At 34.5% G+C, this 25,960-nt stretch overlaps 1 protein-coding gene across 1 annotated transcript in view; it reads left to right on the top strand.

Moving 5' to 3' along the window:
• Positions 1-707: 707 nt before the first annotated feature.
• Cbp80 (Nuclear cap-binding protein subunit 1) overlaps positions 708-25,960 on the top strand; it is a 65,167-nt gene continuing 39,914 nt past the window's right edge. The window contains exons 1-4 of the mRNA XM_085946061.1: positions 708-900; positions 992-2,192; positions 4,531-4,668; positions 5,620-5,723. Coding sequence (XP_085802187.1) covers positions 861-900; positions 992-2,192; positions 4,531-4,668; positions 5,620-5,723 — 1,483 coding nt within the window. The 5' untranslated portion in view covers positions 708-860. The remainder of the gene's footprint in view (positions 901-991; positions 2,193-4,530; positions 4,669-5,619; positions 5,724-25,960) is intronic.

Here is a 25,960-nt window from a genome sequence, read left to right as displayed (position 1 = left end):
GCGTTGTTTGTTCTCCCACGGTGCAGAACTAACCTGCCATTAGTAATGCCAATTGGGAGGGCAGTAACCATGCTTAATGAAATCGCTTCGGATATTGATATATTCCACTTACGTGAGGGTGAATTTAGGTGGACGTTGTTTTATAAGTTTTTAAGATAGGGTTTATCAAAGTTCACTCTGTCTGCTTCCATCTACTTTTATTTTGTTACTTATTTAATTTATTTTCTTATTTTATTACTTTTTCTCTGTATTTTTTTTTTTTTTTTTATTATTAACACTTATTTTATGTCATGTCGTGAACGCTTTGAATTTATAATTTGTTATGTTCATTATATGTAAAATAAATAAATTTGATTTGATTTGAAATTTGATTTGATGCGCGGTAGGCCTTACGGGTGTCATAGAATCTATGTCCACACCTCTGTCATAGATTTTTTTGACATATATTGGCTTATGTGTAAACGGAATGGCATAAATATGATCATAGAAACTAAAACGCTCTTGTCACATATGTGCCCAATCGTCATATAGTCTATTTGAACCTTTATATTGTAAAAATATTTTCAAGACGAATGTGTCTCGGGCACTTTGATCTCGGGTCAGTATTTCTGGAAATAAACATAAACACAGTGGGTCGCTAAAATAGTATTGCCAACAATAATTTTTATGGTAACTGTCATAGACAAGACATCTTAACCATTTTGTTTATTCGAAAAAGAAGACATCGGCGTATGTGACGCAAACGTTGAAATACTTCAACATTTTAGTTTGGTTATACGGTATTTGGTTATCTTACACTAAAATTAATAATAGTATTATATTATTTTGTTTGGGTCCTCTGAGGATCATTATTGTCGAGGATGAACCGCCGCAGACCTCATGAGGAAGAAGATGGATATGGTAATAAATATTCTATTCCCTGACATTTTTGACAGACAATTTTATTTTGTCCGTATTGTAGCATTGCAATGTATTATTTATTTTTTTACAGATCGCTTGCATCGAAAACGCCGGAGGGTATCAGAAAATCAAGAGATCGAAGATCGTCTCGAGACTCTTATTCACCGTGTCGGCGAAAAGAGTACATCCAGCTTGGAGTCTAATTTGGAAGGATTAGCAAGTGTATTGGAGGCAGACTTGAGCACTTTTCGAGTTAAGATACTCAGAATTCTGACAGAATGCGCCATCCGCATGCCGGAAAAATGTACAATATACGCTACACTGGTAGGATTGCTGAATGCGAAGAATTTCAATTTCGGAGGGGAGTTTGTTGACTACATGGTAAAGACTTTCAAGGAGAATTTGAAAACGTGCAAATGGGATGCCGCCCGATATTCTCTCAGGTTCATCGCGGACTTGGTCAACTGTCACGTTCTGGCCGCGTCATCTCTGCTGACATTACTAGAAAATTTGATCAACGTCTCCAACGAAGACGGCGTACCGCAAGTCCGCAAAGACTACTACGTATTCGCCGTCCTGTGCACGCTACCGTGGGTCGGACGAGAGCTGTACGAGAAAAAAGAATCTCACTTGGAAAATTTACTCGTCAGCATTGAAGTTTTCCTTAATAAACGAAGTAAAAAACATCATAATGCTCTACGAGTGTGGTCTGTTGATGCTCCTCATCCGCAAGAAGAATATCTGGATTGTCTATGGGCCCAAATTAAAAAATTACAACAAGACAATTGGGCCGAGAAACATATTCCTAGACCGTATTTAGCGTTTGATTCCGTTTTATGCGAAGCTCTACAACATAATTTGCCAACTATAATTCCTCCGCCTCATCAAGATTCGTTTGTTTATCCAATGCCGTGGGTCGTTTTTAGGATGTTCGATTACACAGACTGTCCTGAGGGTCCGGTACTGCCGGGAGCACACGCCATCGAAAGATTCCTCATCGAGGAACACCTTCATTCAATTGTTGAACTCCATCACACGGAGCGGAAAGAATGCGCAGCACAGTTGTTATACTTTCCTTTCAAATCGAAGATTCCTCTTGATTATTGTATCGTCGAGATGATATTTGCTGAGCTCTTTCACATGCCTGTCCCCAAACACTTGGACATCTGTTATGGGTCGATTCTGATCGAGCTGTGCAAGCTGCAGCCGTCGACTATGCCGCAAGTTTTGGCGCAGGCCACAGAAATTTTATTCATGAGAATTGATTCCATGAATACATCTTGTTTCGATAGGTATGTATTTTTTTTTATTGTGTGATTTGTACTTTACATTGACGGATTTATTTTATTCATTCCTAAATAACGTGGCAACAATAAAGCAAATAAAAGTATTTTAAAAATATATTAGAATTAAAATATAGTAGAACCTCGACATAACGAACCAATGCGGGCGGGTGTGGAGGTGTCCGTTATATAAAAACACAAATAAAATCCTATTTATTCGTCTTCGGATGATATATCTAGACCAATGATACTCAACCCTTTTTTTTCTTCGGGCCAAATACATATATTTGTAAAGTAACGCGGGCCGCATCACTACTGGTGTGACGAAAAAAATCATGAAAACCCCCCTTTTTTACAAAACATTTTTGAGATTTAAAAAATTATAAACAAAAGTAATGTGTATCCAAGCATTTATTTCAAAATTAAAAATCATGTTCCTGATAATAAATGTGTTTCGGGCCTCACATAAAAGCTTAAAGGGCCGCAGGTTGAGTATTGCTGATCTAGACACACCCACTGAGGAGTGACATTAATGTTCGATGTCGACGCGATTGCTTTCGATAATCTTAGTTTGAAAAAAGAATCAGGTTATGTTTGCACTTTTGAAACCTGCTGTTTTTTGTAATCCACTCTCTAAAATTACGAAAATGCTTATAATATAGTTGAATTTCATACAATCATGAGTAGTCAATAAATGTTATTAGATTGCGCTGACACTTGGATTTAAATGTCTATTACATTAACAAGATGTATTTAATAACATTCACTTTTGACTGGATATATTGTCCGTTATATCGAGGTTCTACTGTAAATCATCCATGGTCAATTATGGTCCGTATGTTCATTTTTCTGTGAACCCCAAAAATGTCTGACTGCCTGTTGGATGAAGATAAATGATCAGTACAAAATTAATGGGAACTGGCTTATCTTACTAGGTGTGGAACAGGCTACAGCAGTTGAGTGTGGACAAATATGGAATAAACTTTTAACACGTGTTAAAGAACATATTATTTTCAATAGTTACATCTGTATCATAATAATATAGTAACGCGGATTTAATATTGGCACGCTTTATTTTATGACCTGACCGTCATAAAGTACCCCGCTTCAAAACCTTGGTCCATGGTGATAGATTTTAAATTTTTATCTTATCAATCTGTTCTCCGTGATAACAATACACAGTCAGTTTTAATGAATCACATTAGAATCAAGTAAGTAATTCAGGCTTATTTTCAGAGAATGAATTACATTATTTATATTGATATTTTAAAATATCATTTTTATTTTGGAATTTCTGAATCTTTTTTCTTCTGAATCTTTTTTCGTATTTTTATCAGACTAATAATTTCATACTAGGTACTAAAATTTGATGAATTTGCACTGTTTGTGGAAATTCCACTAGCAGACTCAGTGATCCAACGACTCTCAGCAAAGGTCTGGCCCAATCATGAAATGTCAGTTTTAATAGTTAAACGCGGAGCTCTATGGGCTGTATGAAGATTGCAGCGCAGTTTAATCAATCAAGATTGGGAGACTGCGATGGCTAGGTCATGTGCACTGTATGAATGGCAATGAACCGGCAAAGAGAGTGCAATCCAATAGGGCGTAGAACAAGAGGCAGGCCAAAGATTCGCTGGTTGGATGGAGCTGCCAGTGACTGCCGTATTCTGGGGGTACCGAATTGGAAAGCGGCCACACTGGATAGGGACAGGTGGAGGGAGCTGTAGGAGGAGGCCAAGACCCACACCGGGTTGTCGCGCCCCTGATGACGATGATGAAGAGGAGAATATAATAATTTCTAGTTTAATTTGTCACAATTCGATGATTGGGTTGACAGATTGCTTTGAAGCTGTGAGCTTCTGACAGGGCCAACTATAATCAGGCCATGCACTGAATTCCGTGTAATTAGTATTTAAGATTGACGATAGCTCATGACAATCGGCATTAGTTGTTGAATCTATGAGTCGGCTCGTGTAATTTTTCACTGTGGATTCACTGTGTATCTTGGCCACCTTACGGAGAGGTTTCGTAACAGATTTGTTTTACGAGAAATGGATATTAACCACTTGCTCAACCCATGTTCTGGCTTCAAAAAATTCAAGGGTTTGTGTAATTAGACCTTAACAAAAATGGAGGAGTGCCAGAGTGCCTGTCTCTGAAGTTGTGAGTGCGAATCCTTTGAGTTAATTTCAATAGTACTACGTAAACTGGTTTTTTACCTCGTCATAAACTGCATTTTTTGAGAAATCCGTTTTTTAAACCATTCAACCGTTAGACTGTGTGGGCAGTCGGTATGGGCTGGATATGCTGTCAATTAAAATTGTTAACATTATCATTTGTGTTTTAGGTTTGTCAATTGGTTTGCGTATCACTTGAGTAACTTCCAGTTCCGGTGGTCGTGGGAGGATTGGGATTCGTGTCTGCAACTGGACTCGGAACATCCCAGACCCAAATTTATCAGAGAGACTTTACTCAAATGCCTAAGGTTGGTTTTAATCGCAAATTCTTGGTTTCTCTGCGACTTTATAATTATCATAGAGGCTCTAATGTACAACAGCTTACCCGTCAGTTCTGTCACTTTACCCAACAAAAACTATCAATCTCCACTTTTTCTATAAATACACTTCAATGCGATACATTTCTAATTTAGGAGTTCACCGAGTGAAACACTCATAAATTAATAAACTATTTATAGTTATTACTGATAACTTTCGCAACAGTTATAATTAACGAGTAGCTGCGCTGCCAATGATTTTACAACGCATGTACGAAGGAAGTATTTTTAAATTTCTATATCTTCCATGCCGTATGCTCTTGAAAGAGAGGAAGTGTGCAAGCTCCACAGCACCTCTTCGTCCTACCTTCAATAGAACCACAACCTGGGTGCGATATGGGACTGAACACACTTACACAATTACAGTGACTGATATATCAAAATGGCGATTGCCGTAGTTGCCTGTGGTCAAAAGTGGAGGTTTACAGTTTTTATATTATTGAGCAAGTACACACACTAATTAGTGTTTTTGAGTTACGTTTGGTACTTACTGGATATAAAATGGCATCTTTGGGCATCTGACAACACATAAAAATAATTCAATACATATCAGATGAAAAAACTGTCTTGTTAATGTCAGTGGAATGTAAATTTACTTGTGTTTGGGGTCTCCTGTAAAGTAGACAAAAATGAGATACGTTTGTTTGATTCTAAGGAACCGATTTGCGGAAAATAACGGTTTTTGTGTTCCCTTTTGAATGCACGAAAATAGGTTCTAATTGACTATTCACTGTCAAATTTTACGCAATATAATATTATGAAATTATGGTTATCAGAAGATGTCACTGCATTTAGTTGGTAGAGAAAATTGAAATTATATAACTACCTAATTGCAGTGTGAAACTTGCTTATACTTATCTACTTCTCGATTTCTTTTGTCAGATTATCTTATCACCAAAGAATACGGGACATGATGCCGGAGTCTTACGCGGCTCTCATTCCATCGAAGCCTGAAGCCACATACAAATATTCCATGGAAGGGGCCGGTAAGTTCATATATCAAAATATATATTTTTTAAATCATGAACAATGCATATTTTTTTCACAGATTTTCCCACGTGTTACAGAAATAATATTTTTTACTTTCATATAATTTATTCATTAAAATAATAATTATATACAATTTTATGATATTGTAAACACGAATATGTATAAAACACAATCTTATTTTAAATGGTACGTTTGAAAAATATAACATCATTATAATATAGAACAATTACATATCTTTTGATACCAATATATACCTTACCTTCATATATAATATAGGTATACAAATAGTGCGTATTATTGTAATATTTAAAGTGATTCATTCATATTATATTGATAAAAAATAAACAGCTTATTGTGTGTATTAACAATCACTGCTCCATTATAATATGTAATGGTTTTGTAACAATTTTTTTTTTGTTAATTCTATTTATCTGACTTAATTCATATTATTCCTAGTACATAGCTGTTTCGGTCAATTCAAAAAAAATCATTAACAATCTTACGTGTCTAAATTTTTATAATAAACATTACCTCAATATACGGCTTATGGCGCGATTTCGAATTACGGCCTAATTTTTTTTTTCATACAGCCGCCAAAAAATACTTTTTAATATATTTTCGACAGCGGAAAATAATATATTCTGCCTATGTTATTATGCATAGAAAAAATCGGTCAAATCAGACAAATTGGAAACACAAATATTTGGACCTGATGCAGAACAATAACAAGTCACGAACACCTGCTTCATTAAATTTGACAATGACACATGACAAGAACCACTCGATCAACAGTTAAGGTTCGAATACATTATTATGTGCTGTCACAGGAAGCTGATGCTACGGGGAAAAAATGTGTAATGATGTTTTTCTTGATATTTAAAATGTTATCAGACTGATCCCTTAGCACATTTTGAACCTTTAAACGAACTTTGTCAGTTGTCTGCCAAAATCTGCTGAAATGGCTGGAACAACAATGAGGTCACCTCACACGTATCGCGCTACATCGCCAACCGCATGACTCAATGGACATTTTTTATTATGCTCTGCATGCCTACACATTTTCGACTCATCAAAACACGTGCTCTTTGTTTTTATTTTTTTGCTCTATGGATTTTCTATTAAATTATTATCTGTGGTCTGCTGGTTGGGTTTGTTCTAAATATTATCTATGGAGTAATTAATTTGCAAGAAATTTTAACGTTTGTACACTTAGAAATTAATTGAAATTACCTTGAATAATGAATAATAATTCGAATAAGGAATGATGAAACCATAGACTAAATACGTCACCGTGCCAGCATGTGACGTGATCATAATGTAATCGCAACATTAACCTCAAAGGCTTCGACATAAGCGTTTTCTCATTTAGTACAAGGTCTGAATATCCTACTTCACATTAACCCTGATGAAGAATGCATCATTTTTTTAATAGATGCGATTGAAAAAAATTAATGCATCAACTAGCAATATTGAAATTGTACAGATTTGTTTGAAAATAAATGATTCATTAAAAGGGATATCACTTAACGGGCGAGGTTCCATTAACCTATCTTGAAAGTAAAGCAGGGTGTTTTCATTGAACTAAGACTACATCACCATTGTCGCGGTGTTAGCACTAAATGAGGTAATTCAACGTAAGCAAATAAGTATAACTGAAAAGGTGTCCACCATTTTTGTCGGATCACCCAAAGTATACCTAAACCATTATGCTTTGGTTTAGGCAGGGTTTAATTGAATATAAAAAATTAACCAGCACCATCTGAAAATAAATTGTATTCTTAGTTCAATGAAAACAGATAAGACAAGTATGACTGACAATGTTTAGTGTGTACTTTTATGACAAATCTTAACAGCTTACCTCCACCTCTCGCTACTGATATGAATACAGGTATTAAGTTCTCCGTCTTAACTCTATATATAGGCTTACGTAAAACTTATTACAATAATATTTTACATAAAATTGATAAAAACAAAATTATTATTTAAATTATTTAGGTACCTAGTCGTTTGTATAGCTATTAATATTAAATTTAAGGTATGTGCTACAGAATTAATGGTTTAACACATTGACTCATTATTTTGTATCAATCACTGTTGAGAAACAAATTCTTCTTAATTAATTGTACAGTGAAATTATTAAAAGTTTGTTTCCCACCATTGTTGGTTTTTTTAATGCTTAAAGAAGTGAAAGCAATTTTATTATACGTCAAAGAAGTCCTAAATCTCTTTTACGTCATTCTTATAATATAAGACAAGCTTAGAAATTATTATACAATAGTCTTGATAATGGTTTCACAACTGAATCAACCAGATTCGAATCTTTAACTAATTCGATATAATTATCAGTATAACTATTATTACTTTGCGTGAAGTTCTCTATTGGGGAATGGCCTTATTTCTAAAATGAGGTGAGGTGCTGAGGTTTGATCGAGTGTAAGGGACATAATATAATTTAAAAATTAGTTTGCCGTTTCTACATAACTCATTTATTCATGTAATAAGATTTAAACATGTAACTGATTTTTGTGAATAATATAAGCTTTTTATTCCCGACATTGGAGTATATTATGCCGTGTGAGAGGCTGTGGTAAAAAAATGTTGAGAAATACATTTTCCGAAATTTGGAGAAAAGAAAACAAGAAATCATCAATGAGAGAGAGATTTAGAGAAATCGTTACGAAGAAAAATTAGTCAAATAATAATAATAAAGTTAAAACAAAATGCTATCGACTTTGAACCAGAAAGAAGTTTTTTATAAATTTTCTAGTGAATTTTTTTTTGGTAAGAAAAATCATCTCAGCTGGCAGAAAATTTGGACCGGATGACTTAAAAAAGGAAATATGCATGAGAACTAAAAAAAGTTTAGAAATCAGACTATAATCGTTTTCTTTCATAGCAACCATACCAATAAAATTGTTATGTTTTCGGTTCACTTATCCTCCATCAAACATCAATAAACATAGAAAAATTATTTTCATGAAATTATAATGAAGGTCCGTTTTTTCGGAGACAACTTTTAGAGAATATTGAAAACAGATAAGTATGTATAATTATTTACAATCACATATTTCACTTTGAAGTCAATTCACTTAACTTGGTACACTCGTATTAGATCAATCCTCAGTATCACAAGTATCTCACCTTATTTACATATCATTTAGTTCTTTATTACAAATTAAACCTTTTTCATCGGATATACCAAGCACTTTTTTAACTTTTACCATCGGTAAAACTGTTTTATAACTTCACTGATAAGTCTAACTATCGTCATCGTTAGTTGTGTTCGTCAACGATAATGAATTAACTGATTTGGCGTGATCAATTATTTGTTGAGTCAAATGGTCCAGTTCTTCACTTTGTGTCGTCACTTCTCCTCGTTCAGAGTCATTCTCTTCCGCGGTGTACACTTTGAACAGCGCCCCGCTGCTTGTCACCTCAGAGATCCTCGCCTTCGTGGCCTTGTCAAAATCGAATTCGTTCAATAAATCTTCCATAAAAGTGCTGTTTTCAATTATTTGAACCTTCTTTTTTTCGATGATGCTTTCGTTTCTAGGTGACTCAGTCGAAGGTTGGAAGTATGGCCTAGTTTTGTTACCGAGTTTCAAGCTGATCGATGTGACGTAACTTTTTCTTGTCAAGGGCGTGAAGACGTCATCTTGTTTTTCACTAAACCGGTTATTTGAACTTGCGGTTGTTCGCGATGGCGTATCACTCATAGTGTCTTCGGTTGTAGGAGAATTAGTGCCCCTTCTGTTATTTTCGATACTGTATGAAGTTCCGTCTCTCCTGTAATGTTTGACTGTGTCTCTTCTACCATTTTCAACTGTAGGCAAAGTTTTATTTCTCCTGTTGTTCCCAGTTTTATGTGAAGTTCTATATCTCCTATTATTTTCGGTTGCATGTAACGATTTATCTCTCCTCATGTTTTCAGTTGTGTGTGAATTTCCTTCTCTTCTGTTATGTTCAGTTGTGTGTGAATTTCCTTCCCTTCTGTTATGTTCGGCTGCATGTGAAGTTTTTTCTCTTCTATTATTTTCGGGTTTTAGCGAAGATTTATCTCTCCTAATATTTTCAGTTGTTTGTGATGTTACATCTCTTCCAATATTTTCAGTTGAATGTGAATCTGTAGCATCGTCTGTTGTAGGTGAATCTGTATCTATCCAGACATTTTCGGTTGTAGGTGAAGGTTTATCTCGCCTGTTGTTTTCAGTCACAGGTGAATCTCTGTCTCTCGCAGTATATTCGATTGTCTCTCTTCTATTATTTTCGGTTGTAGGCGACGTTCTATCTCTTATATTATTTTCAGTTGTAGGTGATGTTCGATCTCGTCTGTTATTTTGAGCTGTATGTAAATCCGTTGTATGTAAATCTCTGCTTATACCATCAGTTGTAGGTGATATTCTATCTCTTTTATTAGTTTCAGTTGTGGGTGATGTTCGATCTCTCCCATTGTTTTCACTTGTATCCAAATCTGTATCTCTGCTACTATTATCAGTTGTAGGTGATGTTCTATTTCTTCTATTATTTTCAGTTGTGAGTGACGTTCGATCCCTCCTGTGAATTTCCGTTGTATGTAAATCTGTATCTCTGCTAGTATTATCAGTTGTAGGTGATGTTCTATCTCTTTTATTATTTTCGGTTGTGAGTGACGTTCGATCTCTCCTGTGAATTTCCATTATATGTAAATCCGTATCTTTGTTAGTGTTATCAGTTGTAGTCAACGTTCTATCTCTTCTGTTATTTTCAGTTGTATGTGACGTTCGATCCCTTCTGTGATTTTCTGTTGTGTGTAAATCAGTATCTCTTCTGTTATCTTCAGTTGTAGTCGAGTCTGTATCTCTCCTGATATTTTCTGTTGTCGGTGACTCTGTATCTCTCCTAATATTTTCGGTTGTAACTCTTCTGTTATTTTCAGTCGTGTATGAAATTCTATCTCTTCTGTTGTTTTCAAATGTTCGCGGAGTTATCTCTCTATGGATGTCTTCGGTTGTTAGAGAAGGGCCTCGTCTGCCATTTTCAACTTCGGATTCTTCGTTTTCATTAAATTTTATCCTGCTTGAAAATTTCACTGAATTTCTATTTGCATTTCGAATTACGGGCTCTGTTGTTGTTTCATTTAATACTTCTTCAACCATTCTTTCAATCACATCTTCAATTTTGGTGTCATTTTCAATATTGTTGTAATAATATGGTGACTTCGATATGTGCTGTGTTTGAGAAGTTGCTGTGTCATTTATTTTTTCCGTTTCACTTTGTACAGTGACTTCATCAACCGTTGTATTATCATTATTTTTCATTATCGTTTCGGTGATGTTATCTACATTTGTATTCAGTTCTATTTGACTTTCGGTTGCATTCAAAACTGTTTCCGGCGTCGTATTGACATCTTTGATAGTGGACACCTTTGGTCGTATTCTTCTAGGCGTCAAACTCGTTGGTTTCCTGTCGTATTTAAGCCTCGTATTTCTTCTTGATGTAAAATTTGTGAACTTTTTTCTGGTGAACGGTGTTCTTGTACTTGTAATATTTTGCGGGGTTTCGGTGATCTTACTCTCCGATTGAACGGTATCCATAGATTCGACTGCCGTTGGAGATAATTGTGTAGCGGACGGTACCGCATACGATATTGTGGTGCCGATGGTGGCTTCTGGCGGTGGTGACATTTGTGCGTTGACCAGTTCAGAAAATTTCTTTTGCAGCTTCACCCGTCGGTTTGTCTTGTTGTTGGTTCTTTCTATCTTCTTCTTCGGAAAGAACTCTCTTATGTTTGTGACTGATTCGGGATGAGCAATTTGAGTTGTTTCCGCATTAAATGTTGTAATCTCTTCTGACGGTTGAGTTAATGTAATTTGCGTGGAATCTTCACCACCTTCAGTTGTAAAACCGGTCGAAGAACTGCTTTCAATAGTTTGTACAGGCACAGTCATCTCTACCGGTGGCTCGGTCACTTCTTCAACGGTAACCTGTTCTATTTCTGTTGTCTCATATGCCACTTGTGTCGGAGCTGTTTGAGAATTTTCATAAACTTTGCTTTCTTCTTTATCAGGTTTTCTTGAAGAAGTAGAAGTTGGTTGAGAATCAGTCGCATATGACATAGAACTTGCTTGATGATCGGTTGTCTTGTATAATATTGTTGTGCTAACAGTTGGCGGATAAAGTGGATCCAATTCTGAAAATCTTACTATTGTATCAATTGGGCTTGGCCGAAATGGCTTTGTTGGCTTTAAAAACCTGGGACGCTCATTTATTGGTGTTGTTTGTGATGAAAATGGTTTTGTGAAAATTGTTTCTTGTTGTGTATTCGAATTGCTGATAGTTGAATCGTGACTCACTGTAGGAATCGTATGGTTATCAATTTGGTTCACATGCGAGTATACTTCTGGAGTTATATAAACTGGAGTTGTGCTTCCGTCTTTGGGAGTTGTATAACTTGGAGTTTTTGGGTCACTGTGACCTTCATGTGTCTCGGTAGGCGGTAATGCCTTTGGGAATTCGTTGAAGTAATTTGAAAACTTTTCCACCGAAGGAGGCTTGTCATTGGTATTGAATCCTTTGAAAGAAGTAGGAATATAGGTTTCATAATTGGGATACTCGTGCGATTTCGTTTTCAAGATAGGCACTCCTTTATCGTTCAAATAATAATGGTGATGAAGATGCGTAATTGTCGGCGGCTTAACGTTTCCCCTGGGATGCTTATATTCTTCGACGTCTGCGAAGTCCTCCTCGCTCTCAACGACGCCATACTTCTTGTGTCCACTGTGTTTCGCTCCCTCCTCGCTGTCAGGCCTCACAAAACTGTCATCGTAACCGCCGGGATATTTCTTCCTCGCGTCTCCGTCAAAGTAAACTTCTCCGGTATTCAGCGGAGGTCTTCTGTCACCGCCCCTGTACCCGTGATAGTACTCTTGACTCACCTTCGGGACGTAATCGGCTCTCTTTCGATCAGCTTCGTATTTTTTGTGCTCCCAATACTTCCTCTCTTCCTCTTCGTCTTCTGTTTCAGTGCTCGCCGTGGGGTAGTAAACATCTTTGCGCTTCGGCGTTGGTTTCCGTTTTACTTCGTAAACGTATTTAAAGTCTTCACTGCTGTGCTTTGGGTAGTAATTATTTTTTTGTTTTGTCGTAGTGTCGTGTTTTTCGTCTTCAAAGACAAATTTCCCTTTTCTGTGATGCTTTTCAACGTTTTTATTGGCCTCTTGGATTGTGAAAGTCTGTGACGGTGCATCGTATTCCAGTTTGGTTCCTTCAGGTTTCGCGGAAGCTATCGAAAACATCAACTCGTATCTGAACGGATTGGAGTCACCTTCAGGATTCCTATGCCTTATTCTCCTAACTGTCCACAGCGCTCTCGTACTGCCCTCACTGCATCCGGGACTTGGATCAGGACCGCACGGTCTTACTAACTTTTTCTCCGCTTCCAATTCGTTAGGCCTAGCACCAAAAACATGACACTCGATACACTCTTTAACATTTTCATCTTCAATGAACTTAAATCCTCGACGCGTCTCCGTCAGTTTCCCTCTCGATAATATGGCGATGTCTCCAAATACGGGCCCTCTCTCTTGAGAGTTTCTTTCGAACGGGGCTTTTCTGACTTCGCGCCAGAGGTTGATGTCTTCCTCGGACACTTCCCGCCTCCCGTTTTCTCCGTCGGAGATGATGTCGTCGATTTTGTCTCTGACGAGGGTCAGGTAGACGCTGTGGCGGAGGGCTTCTTCCCACGGCGGCTGCGGGGGGACGTTGGGGTAGGTGCTGCGGGTGCCGCGCTCCCAGTCGTGGCCGGGGAACACGTCCGCTTCCCATTCCTGGTGGATGGGAATAGGGCGCGGCCGGAACGATGTGATTGCTCGGCAACGCTCGGCTAGGACCTGGAAACGGGTTTGACTTAATTACTTTTAATAGATATGGATAGGAAGCAATACACAGTTGTCCGAAAAAGTGAAAACACTTGTAAAAGAATAAGAAATCTTGAAGGCAAAAAAGCTCTTGATTTTGGAGGTATTTAAATGCGGACCCCAAAAACTTATTGGTATTCAATTCGGTCCCCGTGAAAAGAAAAGTTGCGTAACACTGGTACACTGGTCTATCTGACTTCGGTTGGTTGGTTGATGGTGTCCAGAAAGACCTGCGAGCGCGAAGATTGATTAAATACCTCAGGGTGGGGGGGGGGGGGGGGGGGGTGACAGGGCTCTAGCCTGGCGTGGCAGGTAGATCAGATAATATGTGAGATAAACACATCACGAATTTGCTTGAATAATAACAAAATCGCCTACAGCGCTATTACACATGAGATTATGCGGTGCAATTTTTTACTATTTTGTGTTGATATTCGACATCTCCACATTTCAGGTAGATGTATCAAAACTACAAAAAAAAAATGCTAAAAATACACTGAAGGCCCTTACTTTTTTTACCTCTAACACAATTTTGAAAACGCATCTGTTGAGCGTCACATATGCCATTAAACTTAACGATAGGTAGGGGGGCCCGCTTTAGGATGTGGGGACCATGAGGTACCTACTGTATAAGGAAAGCGAAATAATATAAGAGTTCGTCTTCATTGCATTTTACACAATATTATGTTGTGGTAAGCCATATACTTATCCTTGAGTTATAGTTGCAGGATGTTATTGAACTTTAGTTCGTGCTACTATATCTACCTACCGTTAGCCGAAATCCAATGGTTGCGGGTTCTAGTCCCGCTTCGTAGCAATATTTTTATCATGTTTCTGAGCTGTTCCAACGTATGGAAATATGTATAATATATGTACTATAATATTTATCGTTTATATCAGATTAATCTCTTGAAACTTCCGAACTGAAGGTTAGGTGGTTATCTCTCAATTATAGTAATCAAATGGATTTTGAAATATGTAAACTCTTCATGGTTTTTAGTTCACTCTGTATCGAAACATGGCTTACGAGAAAATGGGCGCAGACCAAACTGAAGAATTTCTTCTTGTATTATAGAGATGAAGCCTAAAAGTGAAAAATACAAAAAATGTACCGCCAATTCTCATAAAAAATCATTATTCTGTCTATTACAAAAATGGTACTTTACGTCAAATTAAACATGCTTCATAGGGAATTCCACAGAAAGACTCAACATCATCGGTGCAAATGATCTTATATTTAAATACTATGTTTTTTTAACATTTCTTTGTTTGTGTTATGGTTACTGCATTATTCAGGAATAAATAAAAAGAAAAATCCACCGGTGTAACTCGTTCAATTGCATGTAATCTCGAGTTATTGAAAATTCTAAAGGAGACACTCCAGTCTGTATTGTTAAATGTTATTTGTGGAGAAATAATAAGTGTCTAATCTATATCTAAAATCTAGTGGTTATTAATCACTACCCTCCACATAGCAGTCCATAGGTAGGTAATAGTTTTTTTTTAAGTAAGTTTGTGGTTTTATAGTACCTAACATCTATCGACAAAAACTGTAACTAACGCTCGCAGTCGTTAAACCAGGGATCATCAGAAAAGACTTAGATCACATTATAATTTAGTCGCGTCACAGAAGTCAATCAAAAACTATTAATTAATTCTGACTACACATCTCAAAAAACGTAAACTTTAGAAATTAACAGGTACAGTATATTGTTCGGAATGGCCATTGGTGATGCCAATTGAGAGGGCAACAGCAATATTCAACCAAATTGGTTCGCACATAAAATTATAGCCTATCTCCAGTGGTCGGCAAACCACGGCTCGCGAGCCACACGTGGCTCTTTGGCCCCTTGAGTGTGGCTCTTCTACAAATGACCACGTACGGACTAAAACAGTGAAAGATAAAACAGGCAAAATGTCTTCGAATATAACCAACCAGCAAATCGAAGATCTTAAATTGGTTTCAGCTTTATTAGTAGTAGTTGACGAGTTTTGTGACATAAATGAAATTTTGTGACATTAATGAAACAGGACAAATTTGTACTTACAATTTATTTCATCTACAGGTAATAAAGAAGAACTTTTAGGATTTTTGCCACTCAAAGGTCAAATGTGGAGAGGATATTGCAAATGCTGTAATTTAGTGCATGGAAAAACATCATATTCCACTCGATAAAATTGTGTCAATTTCAACAGATAGGGCGAAAAGTACGACCGGTGTAGGAAAAGGGTTTGTTACTATTTTGAAAGAAAAAAATAAACACAATGCATCATTCGTCAAATAGCGCTTTGTGCGCAGACATTTCCAAAAGAAATTAGCAAAGTTAGCTCTTAATCATCGCCAATTTAATTTTTTTAGTTAGTTTAGTACGCAGATCTTCTGCTGCATAACAGGGTACGTTGATTATCAAGATAAAACGTTTTAAAACGTTTCGCTTTCTTATTAACAGAAATTAAACCATGAAATTAAACCAATTAAACCTTGAGAATGATGTTCACTATCCAGAAATAGGTAACGGACAATCAGTTGATCCAAAAATTTATTTCATGGGAGACGTTACGTCTCATCTAAATCAGCTTAATCGTAAACTGCAGGGGGAAGGAAACACATTTTTTTCGATGTTAGAACAAGTTATTTCATTCGAAAACAAATTATCCCTTTTTGTTTAAGATTTCGAAAGAGAATCTTCGATTCACTTTCAAAGCCTGCTGAAACATCGCTACGAAAATAATTCTGATATTGACATTTGCTATTACAAAACAACAATTTTAAATATGAGGAAAGCTCTTCTCAACAGGATTCAGGAATTCAGAAACAGCAAAGCGACGTTAGCTTTGTTAAAAAAACTTCTTAATGCTACGGTAACAGAATTAATTTTTTCTCCCTTTAATGTTGACAATGGCAACTTTGAAATTTTGAAATGTAATTGCTGGATTTAAAAAATGAAGAATTATGGAGCTCTAAATTTCAACGTCTCTGTGCTGATATGGACATATTGGAGAAAAACAAATATGAATATGGTTCATAGCACAAGTAGTCTACTTTGAAAGACCTGGAGAAGGAAGACATGATGATTTTTAACACCTGGAATAGTATTCCTGACTCATAATATGATCAATTGAAAACACTAGCGTTTGCTGTTCTTTCCCTTTCCGGTTCTAGATATTCATGCGAACAATCTTTTGCAAGCATGAACCTTATCAAGATTGAGAAGTTGTCTTATTGATGAAAACCTGAATCGTGCCTAAAATTAAAAACGACATCATACAATCCTGACTTACCCAAACTTTTCAAGGAGATGGAAGGCAATTGTTAATTTAAAGATAATAATTGATGTAATTTATATCTCTATAGACTTTTATATACTTTATTGATTTAATTTTATGGATACCGTCCATACAATTTAATTTTTATCAATAAATAATATCATTATTAAGGGGGGACATGCTCGTCGAAGGTCAAAATTGAGTTTTTATTGTATTTTCAAACCATGATCCTGGACACTCCTTAAACGTTGTAGATAATCTATTTATATAATTTTAAAGCCTTATTATCCTTTATAGTTATTTTAAACATTTGATGACTGCATGAAGTATTTTTGTTACATAAAATAGTATTCTTTTAAACCTCTCGCTCTAATGTTTTAGAATATAGTCATATTTCGGTACGTAACTGTGCAGTGGTGTTAAGATTTTTTACATTTATTATTTTTTAAACGTATTTATAAAACCATTAGCATAATTTATTACGAGATAATTTTTGTAAAATATTCACGATAAAATATTATATTGATAATCTCTGTGATCCCAAATTTGACAAGAATTAGGCATTTTATTATTCAAAAAATCGGCAAGATTAACACATTTGAAGATGATTCTAAAGATATTTATCATAAGCTATGTCTTTGACCATTCAAGTGTGATAAACATCTTATGAATAATGATTGCTTTATAATAATTATTGACCTAAGAATAAGGTAGTGTTTTTTTGAAATACGCCATTTCTTATGTCATTCCCCAGTGGTTAAGCTACAACATACGGCCGTAGCCATAAATTGACAAACTATAATTGAAGTAGGGAGTAAAATGATATTGACGCGCGTGTTTGAACATGTACCGTTTAAAAAAAAATAAAAAATAAAATCGGTTAGGTACATGTTCAAACACGCGCGTTAACATAATTTTACTCCCTACTTTAATTATAGTTTGTCAATTTATGGCTACGGCCGTATGTTGTAGCTTAACCACTAGGGAATGACAAAAAAAATGGCGTATTTCAAAAAAACACTACCTTATTCTTAGGTCAATAATTATTATAAAGCATTCATTATTCATAAAATGTTTATCACACTTGAATGGTCAAAGACATAGCTTATAAAAAATATCTTTAGAATCATCTTTAAATGTGTTAATCTTGCCGATTTTTTGAATAATAAAATGCCTAATTCTTGTAAAATTTGGGATCACAGAGATTATCAAAATAATTTTTTATCGTGAATATTTTACAAAAATTATCTCGTAATAAATTATGCTAATGGTTTCATAAATGCGTTTAAAAATTAATAAATGTAAAAAATCTTAACACCACTGCACAGTTATGTACCGAAATATGACTATATTCGAAAACATTAGAGCGAGAGGTCTAAAAAAGTACTATTTTATGTAACAAAAATACTTCATGCAGACATCAAATGTTTAAAATAACTATAAAGGATAATAAGGCTTCAAAATTATATAAATAGATTATCTACAACGTTTAAGGAGTGTCCAGGATCATGGTTTGAATATACAATAATAACTCAATTTTGACCTTCGACGAGCATGTCCCCCCTTAAGTAAGACATCAAGTTTTTTTCACTGTACCTACGTATAGTTTAATTAAGACTTAAAACTTTATTAAGTTAATAATCAGTGTACCTACATTATATAGTTTAAGTTTAAAAAATTTGGCTCTTCAAAGAAATCGCAATCGTTGTACTCTTGATATTTGGCTCTCTTGACTAATGAGTTTGCCGACCACTCCCTATCATGTGCGTTTCGACGAATCAGGTGGACGCTGTTATGTAAATTTTTAACACAGGGATTTTTTATATTTAACTCACCTGTATAGATAGAGGTTGTGATCGAGAATTATTGAGAAATAATCAGAAAAGATGATTTTTTAGAAATTTAGAGATTTTTCATTTTTCGAGGAATCATCGATAAGAATCTCAAGAATTGGAGAAATTGTTAATAGCAAAAAAAAAAGTTTAAAAAATAATACAGAAAAACATAGAATCTCGTAAATTCGTCGCAAAAAATGCGGAATTAAAGCTAAAAATGACCTCGACTTTGAATTGGATCGGAATTTCTTAAATTCGCCGGTGAAATTTTGTTTTTTGATTATGTGTTTATACAGCCTTCCTTAACCTTCGTAATATCAGTCATAGTTCAGCGTTCACATCTCCATTCCATAGCAAAAGATTAGGAGAACATAACATACCCAGTCTCAGGTCTATGTTACAGTCTCAATTGCTAAGGACGCGTCTCATTTTGAAAAAGGTGTACTCCCTGCTTTATCAATTATTACCTATTGTTTTTATTCCTTGAGACAGTTCCCATCTCTCATTGACCCGTATTCCTAAACATTATTATTATATTAGGTCACGTGCTCATTTGGTTTGCCGTTAATAACAAAACATGTGTTTGGTGTCCCTATTTTTAAATAATTACATTTTATTGAGGTTCATTTTTAAAAATAAGTAACCATACCCGGAACACTGGTAATCCTTTAATTACTTTGGAACCAAGTCCGAAACCCCGATTCAGAATCTTGAAAATTTCAAACCGGGCACCCCAATATCTTCGTGTCCGGAAATTTGTACGTATGAAGTTCGCCGTATCACACTTCACCGTGAAATGTTGTATCGGAAATATATGGTCGCGTATATTAAAGACCGAGCAATCTCTTTGGGTCGTATAGTACTGAGATAAAATTCATGTCTAAATAAAACACGGTTCTTGTCTGTTTACACAAACAAACGTTGAAAATAGCGATATACTGGATTATTTGTTAGGATAGGTTAGGTTAGGTTTTCATTCTTGATTGAATTGGCGCGGTTCCCACCTGGCTTCCGCAAACCGACTTGTACCTAAAACATGTAATAAAAACTACCGAAATTCAAGGGAAAGACAGTAGAAAATAGCTACCTATGTAATTAGATTAGAAATACAGAACAACGCGTAATTTTTTTCATCTCGGTGCTATAGAGTTGACCGTATAGTATATCTTTCATATAAGAAAGCCAGTGACGTCTCGTGAGGGTAGGCAGATTGAGCGTCGCTTGGGGGCGGCAGTTACTGGAAGGGCGGCAAATCGAGGAGAATCATTTGGTATAGTTATAGAAATAGCTACCTAAACTTAGTAATAACGAAAATATCTTTCCATTAAAAAAAAATCAGCTCACTGGTTGGAAATAAAATGTATTAATTAACATACAAGGTTTAACAGGACTGCATTTTTTTATCGGGTTCGCGATGTCTAGTTTACTTATATTGCCCTTCGACGTTCTTGGTGACCAGAAATCGATTTAATTATACCAAAATATTTCTATCGCAAAAATGACATGTAAGAAGCCACAGTATTACCGACGTCAAAAATGGGGGAAAATATGTAGGTATAGATTTAATTTTGTATGTTTGGTATATAATATATTGTTTGTAATGTATCCGTACAACACATTTCTTCGAATAGGAGGCATGAAAAAATGATAAAAAATACTACTTATATAAAAAATGGGGCGGCATTTTGTCTAGTGACGTCACTGAAGAAAGCTCACGGCGAACTGTGCTACGGTGGAATGTAATACGTACAATTTGCATCTAACCCAATATCTTAACTCGAGACATTCAATTGTGTTTTCAATTTTACTGGCACATAATTTCGTTTCTGTAAAAGATCAACACTTGACTCGCGTATAACTTGCTTCGTATCTGTCAAAATTATTGTCCGTTTGTTTTTTCCTCAAAACCGATTGATTCGATAGAGTAAAAACTTTATATTAAGTCTAGTAAAGAACGGTCGTGTTTACGGTTTTGTTGTGTTTTGAGGACTATTTATTTACTCACCAAAGTTTAAAACATCAAATATTGAGGTGTGAAACTACATCTAAATTATGTAGTAGGTACGTATTGTGTAGTAATTTGCATAATGTTAAAATAACTCCAAGACATTGATTGCCTGTTTAATCCGACAACCCTGCGGACAATAGCTAATTATTATCTTATCTGTTTTAATAAGTAATACACGTTTTTTCTTAATTGCAATTCTTTATTGTTATTCGACAAAGACTGCGCGCTTAAAATTTTCGCGTCTTGCGTAAGAAAATAATTATATCGGCTGCACGTGCTATTAAATTGTACGCGATTTGCTAAAACCGATGTGTTACAATATTGTCTTGTAATTTATAAACGTTAACCATATTTTTGTGGCAAGAATTTAAAAAAAAACAGGCAAATGTCTGATTTTGGTTTTGACTGATTCTGACAAGACACATCGTTAGCAGCTACATTACAATTATTGTAATTTGTACGAGGAGAAATTGGCAGAAACCTATAGGCAGATTCATTACTAGCAAAAAAGCAGCTGCAGAGTTGCTTTTCGGGAATTTCCCGACGGGAATTCTTAGAAATTTTCCATCCCGAATCTCGAGAATTGAAATTTGTAACATTTCGGGAAATCCCGGATCTCGAGAATCTTTTCTCGAGATTCGGGATTTCTTTATTATCAAATATTAATTGAAAAAACGATATTTTTCAATTTAAATAAATTAACAAATTTGAGTTCGAGTGTGAATAAAGTGGACAGAAAACACAAAACGTTCAAAGATTGATCGGCGCATTCAACACAGTTAAGCCAACGTCGACTCAAAATGAGCGTAATTTTTCAACATCAGAGAATTTTGTGTCTCAAAAGCGTACGCGATTATCAAACGCATCCATTGATAGATAGTCTGTGCCTTTTGAAATTCTATTTTAATAAGTGATGTTTTGAATTACTTTTGTTTTCCTACTTCTATTTGTTTGTCTTCTTACTTAAATAAAAAAATCATTTTTTAGAATTTGTCTGTTTATACACTGATTTTCGGATGTTTTACAGGTTTTTTTTTAAATCTTCGATATCTCGAGAATTCTTTTCTGAAAATCCCGAATCTCGAGAATTCAAAATTACATCATTTCGGGAAATTCCGAATCTCGAAATTGAGATTTTCTCGGGAAATACTCTAGCTGCATGCAATTTGTACGAGGAGAAATTTGTCGAAACCATTAGGCCGATTCAAAAATACCAAACAAGTAACTACTGTCCGACTAGTTTTCTTTTGGGTATGCTATCAATGCAATCCTTGTCCACCCGAAGAGTGATTGCTTTAAAGCATTTCTTTTTACTTCTTCGTTGGATCATTTACAATCCGTATATACTGGCAAATATTAATTTTCATGTTCCCACCAATATCATTCGTAACTCTACGGTCTTCATGATACCCCATCGCAGGACGGATGTGATGTTTCATGATGCTGTGTATCGTGCGATTAACTTATTTGATAGCACCATAGGGGTTGATTTATTTTTTATTAACTACCTATATAGGTATTGTTGTTTTTATTTAATAAAACGCAATTTTTTTATAGTACTTATTCCACTTTAATTAATATATTAGGACCGGTTTCGTCCGCCTCAGTGGGACATTTTCAACTGAATACATTTTTTTTGAAACAATATTTATCGAACAAAATTCAAAGCGATAGAAATAATATAACAATAGGTACATAATAATTATCCGTCCAATAATACCTTCCCAATAACAGACTAATTTAAAACTAATGAGGTTGGACATTAATATTTCATACTACGTCAGGGGCATTAAACAAATTATTTAAAATATTAACAAACCACAAAATATGAAACAATCTACACTTACAATAACATTAATATCAACAAATAATTATGATTAGTCAAAATTTACAATAAAAATTTTATAAAAAATAAAATAAAACAATATTACCAATTGAAGTAAGATCGAATAAAAAACAAATACAACCAAAATATGATTCAAAATTAAATAAAAATTAAAATAATAAATAATGTACAATATATAAAGTTATGTTATGACAATCCCAAATATTAAATAGGGTATAATAATGGAGAAGACACAAAATATAATTGATCATTTAACAAATTAGAATTGGGCAAAAATTTATACCTATTAATTTCTAGGATTTCCTGTTTATCCAATTTTATAGATTTCTCATTCAAATGCAGGATTTAAAATTTTTTACTGATATTAAAAGAGTGATTATTTAAACTTAAATGATTTCCAAAAGCTGAAGATTCATTACCATTTTTGGCACAGGCTAAATGTTCTTTGATCCTAGTATTAAAAGAACGTCCCGTTTGTCCAACATATTTGGCATCACAAGAGTCACAACTTAATAGATAAATTCCACTTTGGTTAAGTTTATCTAATCTATCTTTAGACTAATCATAATTATTTGTTGATATTAATGTTATTGTAAGAGCCCTATGCACAATCGTATGTCATAATTACAACAAAACACTATCCAGAAAGCCTTTCATAGTTATGATCGAGTTGTCTATGGTCCACCAAATCTGCAATAGCTTCGTTCTGTTTTTCTATTGAAAATATTACCATATATAAAAATTCTCTTTTTCATAATTTAGGTAAATTATTTTGTAATTGTTAAACGATGACAAAAATATGAAAAATATTCAAAATAAATTCAATAACTATAAATACACAATTAATATTTAATAAAAATGATTAAATGTCTCCGCAATTAGTGAATAATATAAGTTATTTTTTGACCATGTTTTTCCCGATACGGTAACACTTGCCGTTGAAATGTCAGATTTTGTCATTTACAATTATTACAAATATATGCCATGATGTGAATAATTATATAGAGTGATTAAAACTAATATTACCATGTTGGTGTGTAGGTAACTAAGTACTTATATATTTCAACTACCTATCTATTGGTTTAATATTACATAAATATCTAAATCTGAATAAGAAAAGTTAATTCATAATTCATTGACACTGACATTTCAATTCGTTAATCGGTTTTACTAAATTAAGACATGTACAGAATCAAGAAAGTAAAGGAAATTATGTCGTATTAAATGTCACGGATATTTAATAGTTGTTCAATACCCATATTGAGATCAATAAAATTGTTAAAAGAATTTGAGTGTATTGGCCGTTTTAAAGACACGTCAATTTATTTTGACAGCAGCTGTCAGTGGTAAATGGCAATACGGAAGGGGGGCAAGGGGGCGAGTTCATAACAAAATTAGTCTATGGTTAAGGATTCCTTATCTCTATAATCTATAGTTAACAGATGGATTTCGGCTACTTACAATTTTTACTGTTATTTTATGGTAAGTACGAATTGAGCATCGCGCTCTAAGTGTAGATTGTTTCATATTTTGTGGTTTGTTAATATTTTAAATATAATTTGTTTAATGCCCTGACGTAGTATGAAATATTAATGTCCAACCTCATTAGTTTTAAATTAATCTGTTATTGGGAAGGTATTATTGGACGGATAATTATTATGTACCTATTGTTATATTATTTCTATCGCTTTGAATTTTGTTTGATAAATATTGTTTCAAAAAAAATGTATTCAGTTGAAAATGTCCCACTGAGGCGGACGAAACCGGTCCTAATATATTAATTAAAGTGGAATAAGTACTATAAAAAAATTGCGTTTTATTAAATAAAAACAACAATACAATGCAGTTCCACCATGAATTGACAGTTAACAAAATAAAAGAAATTAAAGAAACCTATATAGGTATTATGTTTGTGGATGTGTTAAGGGGGGACATGCTCAGCGTAGGTCAAAATGGAGCTTTTGTTCTATTTTCAAAGCATGATCCCGGACATACCTTAAACGTTGTAGATAATCTATTTATATAATTTTAAAGCCTTATTATCCTTTATATTTATTTTAAACATTTGATAACTGCATAAAGTATTTTTATTACATAAAATGAATACGTGTATTAATTAAGGCGCTAAGTACCAACATTTTCAAAACTGACATTTTTATAGAAAACTGTTCTACGTACCAACGCCAATACTATTAACTATGGTCTAAGTGTCTTAAGCATGTCAAAAAAATACAATAAAATATTTAAATCTGGCGACGATGTAAGTCCATTGGCGTGTTTTATTTGTAAGGGTGTAAGTACCACTGCAGTGTTCAACGGCATTCCATATAAAATGGCTGAAAACGGTGTTTAACACTCACGAGTTCTGTTAAAAAACGTCGCCAAAAAGATGAAGGAAGTGTCCAAAATGTAAAAAAAAACTAAAAACTATTGGCCAGGAGTACTCCACAATTAATAGTAAAGTGATTCCAGCCAAAAAACCTCGAAATTCTGAGGTAATTACATTTTTATAATAGATTCACACAATCCGCTAATTTGTCAAGAAAGCGCTACTGATGTCCAATGCGTATCGTTATAAATGTTATAATATCGATATTAAGCAACTTTTTTTTTAAATACATTTTTCTTCTTGGATTGAAATATTAAAATATAAATTCAGAATATTAAGTACATCTAATATATAAAAATCAATATTTGTTTGTTTGTTTATTCGCATTTTATGCGCTGCCATACCGTTCATCTGATTGCGATGACATTTTGTTAAGTGGTTGTATGCACACCCGCAAAGGTTTCTGAATTAGAAAAATCATCATCTTCTTCTTCTTAATTCTATTTTCTTTTATTCGTATGGTTCCTATACCATTCATCCGATTGCGACGAAACTTTCGTCAGTTATTGTACGCACACCCGCAAAAGTTTCTAAATTAGAAAAACTATATTTTTCTTCTTCTTCTTCTTCATTATATCTTCTTTTATTCGTATGGTTCCTATACCATTCATCCCATTGCGATGAAACCTTCGTTAGTTGTTGTGATAAGACCCGCAAAGGTTTCTGAATTAGTACAACCATCTTCTTCTTCTATTCTATATTCTTTTATTCGTATGGTCCCTATACCATTCATCCGATTGCAATGAAACCTTCGTCAGTTGTTGTGGTAACACCCGCAAAGGTTTCTGAATTAGTGCAACCATCTTCTTTTCTTCTATTTTATATTCTTTTATTCGTATGCGTTTCTATTCCATTCATCCAATTGCAATAAAATTTTCGTCAGTAATTGTGCCAACACCCGCGAAGGTTTCTGAATTAGTACAACCATTTTCATCTTCTTCTTTTATTCTATCTTCTTTTATTCGTATATACCATTATACCATTCATCCGATT

This window comes from Rhyacophila brunnea, unplaced genomic scaffold (assembly GCF_057557595.1).
Source record: "Rhyacophila brunnea isolate RB1 unplaced genomic scaffold, BYU_Rbru_1.0 scaffold_19, whole genome shotgun sequence".
NCBI classification, from domain to species: Eukaryota; Metazoa; Arthropoda; class Insecta; order Trichoptera; family Rhyacophilidae; genus Rhyacophila; species Rhyacophila brunnea.
This window is presented reverse-complemented; position numbering and strand designations above follow the sequence as displayed.